Genomic DNA, 9,578 nt, shown 5'->3' with positions numbered 1-9,578 from the left:
TAATATATCTTTTATATAATTATCTAATCACATTTATTTTTGAGAAAATTATTATAAAGGACCATTAGGAAGATTTAATTATTAAAAAGGACCTTTAATTTTAAAATTATTTAAAAAGACTTATTTTTTAATATTTAATAAAAAGGACCAAATCTTTTTTGTGAAGAGACAAATATATCTTTACATTATTTTTTCATTTATTTCTTTTTTTTAACATAATTCTTTTTCTAATTATCTATGACACTCAAATCCTTATTCTTCATCTATAACTCATAGAGACATTTGTTACTGTCAATCACAAAAACTTAAGACCTGGTAGTACTTATGAGTATACTCCTGGCAAGTAAGTTGATTTTTTGGTATATCCTTGCAGAAACATTGCTATTGAGTAATATATTTCTTTTAAACTCGTTTTTAGATTTTAATGTCTCTTCCCTCATTATTGGTTATTTATTGTTTTATATTTTTGCATAGACATAGAATCTACTGTTTGTCGACAAATTTTTTGTTATTTTCACATTGGAGGTAATATTGAAGTTGTACCAAACTAAAAAATTATTTATCATGGAGGAAAAATCATAGGAGAGCTAATTGAAGAAAGATGCACGCATTCAAATTTAATGCATAAGATATGGCTTCGAACCAAGGAAAATATGCAGAATAAACGCATTACCTACACAGTCAAATTTAACTAATCTCAACTCATAGATCTCATTAATACTGATAGTGTTAACCAATTGATCACATTCAATGATACAGCTCATGTATATATCAACAGAACTCAAAATATATTAGGAATTAAAAAATACAAGAGAGATTAAATAATTTTAAATAATTTAATTCCTAATAAGTCTTTTTAAATAATTTTAAAATTAAAAATCCTTTTTAATAATTAAATCTTCCTAATGGTCCTTTATAATAATTTTCCCTTTATTTTTTAATAATCATTCATACCGTCAATAAAAAAAATTAGTAATGTGACCATGTATAATTGGTTACATATGTAAAACTGATTTCTACTAACAAGGACATCAAAAATTAAACTCTAACATTATTAGTACATCAAATGTATATAAACAATTTTTGTTTTTTTTTTTTTGTGGTTATTGGGAAAAAATAAATAGGAAGTGAGTTTGAGACAATAGATCCAAGAACAGGAGAGGTAATTGCGAGAATCTCGGAAGGAAGAAAAGAAGATATTGATGGTGTCGTCAAAGCGGCGCGTGAAGCATTTGACACCGGTCCATGACCTCGCATGGCCGAACCTGTAAGTTTCTCTCTCTAGTCTCTAGCAAAATAAATATAGTTATTTTGGAATATATTTCGCTAACAAGTATATGCATGCTAAGTGCATTAGTTAAGAACTAAGAATCTTATTTTTTTGAAAAAATCTTATTCCCAATGATAAGTGTTTTATATTTTCAATAATTGAATATATCAAATTTTAAAAAATTTTATTATTTTTTAATAAGTATTTTAAAAAAAATTCTAACTAAATACTCTGAAAAATGACTATTTTTAGGTAATATTAAAGAATAAAGCGGAATACGGTTTATCATTATGAAATTGTCCAAGTAACTCAAATTCTTATAAGTTTATCGGTCTAGAATTCAATTAAATTACAATTTTACTCATAAGATTTTTTTTATGGTTTACTAATATGCTCTTATGAGTTTATGATTTAAACTTCACTATTCTAATATTTTAATATATTTTTAAGTGAATTCTTGAATTTGCACAGGTTTAAAAGAAAAAAAGAATGTTATAAGACCATCACTTCTAATATAAAATATTAAAAATTTGTTAGTATTAGTATATGTTTCGACCCGATTTAGTTGGTCCAACGTTTTGGTCCGGCCGATCGACCCAACGGGTTTGCCAAATCCGAACCGGGAGAAAACCCAGTACACCTTCTCCCTTCCAGCGAGATACATGACAGCTGGGAAGGAAAATTTTCTGGAAGGCAGGTCTGTTCCTGTGAGACTCGCCCTAGGTGTAGACTATATAAGGGGAGGGTCCTACCCTTCCCCAAGGTACGTCACCTAACCCTCACTTTTTCTGCCAACTTGTACAGATCCTGACTTGAGCGTCGGAGTCCCTTTTTCAGGTGGCTCCCCCTTCATCACTCCAACAACCTGGGAGGTCGTGAAGCTCCATCCCTCTCCCTCCGGCGTTAGCTCAGGAAGTTCAGTCACGCACGAGCGACCCGGATCCAAGTCCCCCGTCTCCTCCACATACTCTGCAAAAGGGCAAGAGGGAGGCGCACCGCGCGTAGAGGAGAACGCTCACCAAACCAGTAGGGTGGCCTCCTTGGCTTCCTCCCGCGAACATACGAGATCCCCCTCCCAAGGGGAAGAGCATCCCTCCTGTTCCCGGGAAAGACGTCCTTTTGGAGGGACGGGAAGCGACAGTGCAAGAATAATGCAGGAGTTACGCCATAAGATGCAAAACCTGGAGAGGGAGCTGGCTACCAGGAAACGTTACCAGCCCGGCCCGAGTCAACCCCATGCCCAGTCTCCTCAGAGGAGAAGGGAAACTCGAGGAAGAAGCCCCCGGAGGAACCGCTCCAGGTGTACACCGAGCTCCTAATCACCCCCAACACACGCAGAGTCGGAGGGCCAAGGGAAAAGCAGGGAAGTACCGAGGAGACGGCAAGACCCCGTAATCTACACCCGGCCCTTAGCGAGACATGCGGAGGAGGAAGACCGTGAAGAGAGTAGGGAGAGGCCGAGAAGGCGACGATACCCCGTAATCATGGGAGCAACCCCCTTTCACCACTCCATTCTCGAGGTCCAGCTGGCGAAACATTTTGACAAGCCAACGGACATGAGATACGATGGAACCCAAGACCCCCAGAAGTACCTAACGGCCTTTGAGGCCAGGATGATCCTGGAGGGTCCGGCAATCCGTTGGTTCAACGCTCTCCCTCAAGGGTCCGTGACGACTTTTGCAGACATAACCCGTGTCTTTCTAGCACAATTTACCACGTGCATTGTCAAAGCCAATCACCTAATCAACCTTCTAGGGGTGACCCAAAGAAGCGGCGAACCGACCAGAAAGTATCTTGACAGGTTCAACAACAAATACCTGGAGATTGACGGACTGACCGACTCAGTGGCCAGCCTATGTCTGACAAACGGGATGTTGAATGAAGACTTCAGGAAACACCTCACTACCAAACCTGTGTGGACCATGCAGGAAATCCAGAATATGGTGAGAGAGTACATCAACGACGAGGAGGTCAGCCAAGTGGTGGTGGCCAACAAATGGCAGCCCGCCCATCTTCCAACTCGCCAGCCCGGGAACAGGGAAAGGTCCAGGGAGCACTCCAAGGACAACCGTTCCCTCGAGTAGGAAAGTTCACGAACTACACCCCTCTGACGGTCCCGATGGTTGAGGTGTACCAACAGATAGCCGACAAAGGCATCTTGTCGAAACCTCGCCAGCTCAAGGACAGAACCGGCGGAAACAAAAATCTCTACTATGACTACCACAAAGGTTTTGGTCATAAAACCCAGGATTGCTTCGACTTGAAGGATGCTTTGGAACAGGCAATCCGTGAAGGCAAACTGGCGTTGTGAAGCCAAGGCAAGAGCCTGAAGAAGACAACGACCGCGGCCTCACTATCGTGAATGTCGTGGTCGGAAGAGACGTAACACCGAGATCGAAGTCGGCAGCAAAGAATGACGCTAAGGTTCTGGCCGTATCATCAACTAACCATGGACCCTCCCCCAGGAGTACCCCAACAATATCATTTGGACCAGAAGATCAATGGTTCCATGACATACCGGAGAAGCCTCCCATAGTAATCACGGCAAGAGTGGGAACATGTTTGGTCAAGTGAATTCTCGTTGACACTGGCGCCAACTCCAACATTATGTTCCGAAACGTGTTTGACGCCCTGGGCCTCTGAGAAACTGACCTAAAAACCCATCAGCATGGGGTGGTCGGCCTGGGAGATAATTTTATAAAATCGGATGGGATAGTCTCTCTCCTGGTCTCTATAGGGGGAGGTCAAGGAAAGAGGTCGCTAGTGGCGGAGTTCGTCGTGCTGAGGGACTCCACGGCATACAACCTTATCTTGGAGAGGAAAACAATCAACGAGTTCTGTGCGTAATATGTACCAAGCTGCTGATCATGAAATTTGTAGCCAACGATGGATCAGTGGGATCCATCAGGGGAGACCTGGAAACGGCGGTCGCATGCGACAATGCCAGCCTCTCCCTAAGGAAGAAGTCGAAGGAGGCATCTAGGGTCTTCCTAGCCGATCTAGACGCTAGGATTGACGACAAACCGAGATTAGAGCCTGAAGGAGACCTGGAAAAGTTCAGGGTCGGGGACTCAGAGGACAAGTTCACTTTCATAAACAGAAACCTCCCCCACAACCTGAAAGAGCCTTTGATAGACATGATTCGAGCGAATGGCGACTTATTCACCTGGACACCAGTTGACATGCCGGGGATCGACCACTAGTTTATATCACATCACCTGGCCCTCAAAGTAGATGCCAAGCCCGTAGCCCAAAGATAAAGGAAGATGTCCCTGAAAAGAGCCAACGAGGTGGCCAAGCAGACGGCCAGCTTGTTAGAAGTTGGGTTCATTCGGGAACTAGACTACTCGACCAAGCAGTCGAATGTAGTCCTGGTTAAAAAGGCCAACAGGAAATGGAGGATGTGTGTAGACTACTCGGACCTCAACAAGGCATGCCCCAATGACTCTTTCCCCCTCCCTAACATTGATGCTTTAGTGGACGTGGTCGCGGGATATCGTTTTCTGAGTTTTATGGACGCGTACTCTGGTTACAACCAGATACCGATGCACCGGCCTGACGAAGAGAAAACGACATTTATAACGCCAGGTGGCACTTACTCCTACAGGGTAATGCCGTTCGGATTAAAGAATGCAAGAGCATCTTATCAAAGGCTGATGAGCAAAGTCTTCAGCGACCTTATCAGGAAGTCAGTAGAGGTGTACGTGGATGACATCTTGGTAAAGACCAGCCAATCGGAAGACTTAGTTGGTGACCTAAAGACTGTGTTCGTGTCCCTCCGACGACACAATATGAGGCTTAACCCCCTCAAGTGCGCTTTTGCCATGGAGGCTAAGAAGTTCCTGGGTTTCATGTTAACCCAGAAGGGAGTTGAAGCCAAGCCTGAGAAATGTGAGGCAATTTTGCGAATGACGAGCCCAGGATGCATCAAGGACGTGCAGAGGCTGGCCGGAAAGCTCGCGGCACTATCCCGTTTTCTCGGCGTGTCGGCGGCCAAAGCCCTCCCATTCTTTAGCTTGATGAAAAAAGGAATAGCTTTTGAGTGGACTCCATCATGCGAAGAGGCATTCAACCACTTCAAGAGCATACTCTCGGCACCCCCTGTTCTCTGCAAGCCTAAGGATGGTGAGACGTTGTTTCTATACTTAGCAGTAACGGATGAAGCCTTGGCGGCCGTTTTGGTGCGAGAGGAAGGGAAAATCCAACAATCGGTTTACTTTGTTAGCAAAGCACTGCAAGGGGCAGAGTTAAGATACATCAAATTGGAAATGCTAGCGTATGCACTCTTGACCTCGTCCCGAAGGTTGCGACAATACTTCTAAAGTCATCGGGTGATCGTCAGAACAGATCAAGCGATCCGCCAGATCTTGCAAAAACCCGACCTGGCGGGGCGGATGATGACTTAGGCAGTCAAGCTATCTCAATATGACCTGCAATATGAACCCAGACATGCAATTAAGGCCCAAGCTATGGCCGACTTTCTGGTGGAAGTAACAGGAGACCCTCATGAAACCCCGGACATACGATGGAAACTCCATGTTTACGGAGCTTCCAACCAAACGTTTGGGGGAGTAGGGATAATCCTCGAGAGCCCGCCAGGAATGGTATACGAGCAGTCCGTCAAGTTTGAGTTCCCGGTCTCAAACAACCTGGTGGAATATGAGGCCCTTGTTAGCGGCCTGCAGTTGTGAAAAGAAGTTGGGGTGACACTCTCAAGTCGTCACCTCCCAAATCAATGGAACTTATCAAGCCAAGGACCCTCTGCTACAAAAGTACCTGGAAAAGGTTAGGGGTCTAAGCAAGGATTTTGAGGAGGTCGTGGTGCAGCATGTCCCAAGGAAAAGAAACACACGAGCCGACCTCCTATCGAAACTGGCTAGTACAAAGCCAGGAACAGGAAATCATTCTTTGATCAGTCGCCCTGTGCGTGACCCAAGCAGACGTCGTTCCCTCATGGATCAACCCAATTACTGACTTTTTGGAAAACGACAAGCTCCCCGACAACCACAAGGCGGCAAAAACGTTAAGAAGGGAGGCGGCCAAGTACGTAATAGTACAGCGCTAGCTATTCAAGAGAGGATTGAACCAACCCTTGTTGAAATCCCTACGCCCCGACCAGACGAACTACGTGTTAAGGGAAGTTCATGAAGGATGTTGCAGCCACCATATCGGGGGAAAGGCTTTGGCTTGGAAGCTCGTAAGGGCCGGTTACTGAAGAGAGAACTTTTGCGTGATCTAAAATTCAGAATAAATTTCCGTTGCAAGTATAGCTTCTAAACCAACAAAAGTCCTTTCTTACAAATGTTTTGGTTGTCACAAGTAATAAACCCCTTTTAAAATTGATAACCGAGTATTTAAACCTCGGGTCATCTTCTCAAGGAATTGCAGGGAGGTATGTTCTTATTATTGGTTATGAGTTTTGTAAATTGGGGGTTTTGAAAGTAAGGAACAAGTAATTTAAATGACAAGTGAAATAAATAAATAACTATAAAATAAACTCTTGGCAAGGTATGAAAATTCGGAAGTCCTATCCTAGTTACTCATATGAGAATGAACGTTAATCCCACTTAGTTAACCTTTGCGTAAGCAAGGGAAAGTCAAGTGAACTAATTAGTTAGATTTCCCAAGTCCTAGCCAACTCCTAAGGAAAGACTAGAGTTAGTGGAATCTAAATTAATCAGCAAGAATAACAATTATCAATCACGATGAGTTTGACAACTCAAGAGATTCCAGTTAATCAATTAAAGCCAATAATATAAAAAGCTAAATAAGAATCACAGATCTGAAATACCTCAATTGCATTAATAAGAGAAAATCAATCTAAACATAAAGAGTTCATAAGTCAATCTGGCAATATGAGTAATTAAAGGATATCATTAAAATATCTGAAAGTAAAGGAGAAATATAAAGTAAAAGCAATATTGAACCTGATGAAGAATTGAAATAATAAGAAATCCTAATTCCTTTAAGAGGAATCCTAATCCTAAAATCTAAGAGAGAGGAGAGAACCTCTCTCTCTAAAAACTACATCTAAATCATGGAAAGTGAGTAATTGAATGCATGCTGAGTCTGTGAATGTTTCCTGACTTTAATCTGCATTTCTGGGCCGAAAACTGGGTCAAAATGCAGCCTGAAATTGCCCCCAGTGTTTTTTGAAAATTCTGCAGATCGCGCATGTCACGCGATCGCGTCGTCCACGCGTTCGCGTCATCAACGTTTTTCCTTGCCACGCGATCGCGTCGTCCACGCGTTCGCGTCACTCGTGCAGATTCCAATCCTCGCGCTCGCGTCAGGCACGCATTCGCGTTGCTGTGATTTCCTCTATATCGCGCGGATGCGTGAGCCATGCGTCCGCGTCGCTTCTCGCTGGTCTTCTCCTCAGTTTCTTGTGTTCCTTCCATTTTTGCAAGCTTCCTCTCCATTCTCTAAGCCATTTTTGCCCTATGAAGCCTGAAACACTTAGCGCACATATCAAGGCATCGAATGGTAATAAGAGAGGATTAAAATTAGCTAAATTAAGACCAAAGAAGCATGTTTTCAATCATAGTACAAAATCAGGAAGAAAAATGTAAAACATGCAAATCATATGAATAAGTGGGTAAAGAGTTGATAAAAACCACTTAATTGAGCACAAGATAAACCATAAAATAGTGGTTTATCAACCTTCCCACACTTAAACATTAGCATGTCCTCATGCTAAGCTCAAGGAGACAAAGAGAATAAATAAAGAACAGTAAGACTCATGCAATGCAATGCAATGCAACCTATGTATATGAATGCGACTATATGCTAAAATGAGTCTATCTACTTGGTTAAGAGCAAACAAGTTCTCTAAGACAAATACAAATCAAATCCCATTAATTTAAATCATACAGTGAAAACAAGTAAACTTGTAAGAAGATAGCTCATGAAAGCAGGAAACATAGAATCAAGCATTGAACCCTCACTGGTAGTGTATATCACTCTAACTCTCAAGTGTTTAGGGTCAATCACTCTACTCTTCCCTAGTCATACTTTCTAAACTTTGTTCTTTACCTAACCAATCAACAATGTTTAATGTACCAATGCAAACATCATGAGGTCTTTTCCAAGGTTGTAATGGGGCTAAGGTAAAGGTAAGGGTATATATAAGGTCAAGTGAGCTAGTAAAGTGAATCCTTGAGTAGTCTAAGATTTCACCTAACATATACATACTCTATAGAAATTTTAAAATTCATGCCTAACTACCCATAATTCCCACTTTTGTATGATTCCCATACTCATGTACCAAATTTTTTATATTTCTTTACTTTTATCACATGTGCATTGATATTTCCATTAAAGCTTAACACTGGGGTAATTTTGTCCCCTTATTTACTGAAATTTTTTTTTGAATCATAAAAGTAAACATAACATTGTCAATGCACATGGATTTTTCATTATTTTTCTATTTTGGTTTTTCATGAGTAGGTTCCCAAATTCCCGATATTCAAATAAATTGGAAACATGATACATTCCCTTATTAACCCATGTTCCTACAGTTTCTCCACACTTAGTTGATGCACAATTTCTATCTTAAGCTAACAAAGATTCACTTGGGATTTTTTATTTATTTTTCTGCTTAAGGCTAGAAATGTGGTTATAGAACAAGAGGGGATTAAAAGCTCAAGGGGCTAACAAAGGTGATGTAAAAGGTAGGCTTATTTGGGATAAGTGAGTTAATAATCAAATATGGCCTCAATCATATGTAAGCATGTAAATACAGTAAACAATGGACATATAGACTGGAACAAAATACAGATTGCAATTATAGAGAAGAAAATACACGAGAATAAAATATTATGGTTAAATAATGTAACCATATAAATAAGCTCAAAATCTCACAGGTTGTGTGTTCTTTGGCTCAAAAACCATGTTCCAAATACAACTTCAAACAAATTTAACACAAAAAGGTTTTAATTTAAATTAGTGAACTTTTTTCAAAAATAGGGTCTTAAAAAAAAGAAACTTATTATTTCTCAACCAAGCAGTACTTAAATGCATAAAATCAAACAAACATGCAATTAAACATGCAAATGCAATAATGAACAAACAAAGAAAATAAGATAATGGTGTTGAAAAGAAGAAAATAGCTAACCCACATGGAGATCGGTATCGACCTCCCCACACTTAAAGAGTGCACCGTCCTCGGTGCATGCTGAGATGTGCAGGTGGATGGGCTGTTCCAACTGATGCTTTTCTTCAAAGATTGTGCAAATGGACTTGTTTGTCTCCCCTTTTAGAAGTTTTCCCTTTCCTTCTTTGGTGGCCATCCTGAAAGAAGAGAAAA

At 41.1% G+C, this 9,578-nt stretch overlaps 1 protein-coding gene across 1 annotated transcript; it reads left to right on the top strand.

Moving 5' to 3' along the window:
• The first annotated feature begins 2,754 nt into the window (after nucleotides 1-2,754).
• On the top strand, nucleotides 2,755-3,354 carry LOC112803805 (uncharacterized). Its single transcript, XM_025847266.1, has one exon. The coding sequence runs from the start codon at nucleotides 2,755-2,757 to the stop codon at nucleotides 3,352-3,354; it is 600 nt and encodes a 199-aa protein (XP_025703051.1).
• Nucleotides 3,355-9,578: the final 6,224 nt, after the last annotated feature.

This window comes from Arachis hypogaea, chromosome 5, assembly GCF_003086295.3.
Source record: "Arachis hypogaea cultivar Tifrunner chromosome 5, arahy.Tifrunner.gnm2.J5K5, whole genome shotgun sequence".
Taxonomy (NCBI): Eukaryota; Viridiplantae; Streptophyta; class Magnoliopsida; order Fabales; family Fabaceae; genus Arachis; species Arachis hypogaea.
This window is presented reverse-complemented; position numbering and strand designations above follow the sequence as displayed.

Excerpts from the sequence above, each read along its gene's own strand:
- LOC112803805 (XM_025847266.1), top strand. The coding sequence starts at position 2,755 with ATGGGAGCAACCCCCTTTCACCACTCCATTCTCGAGGTCCAGCTGGCG.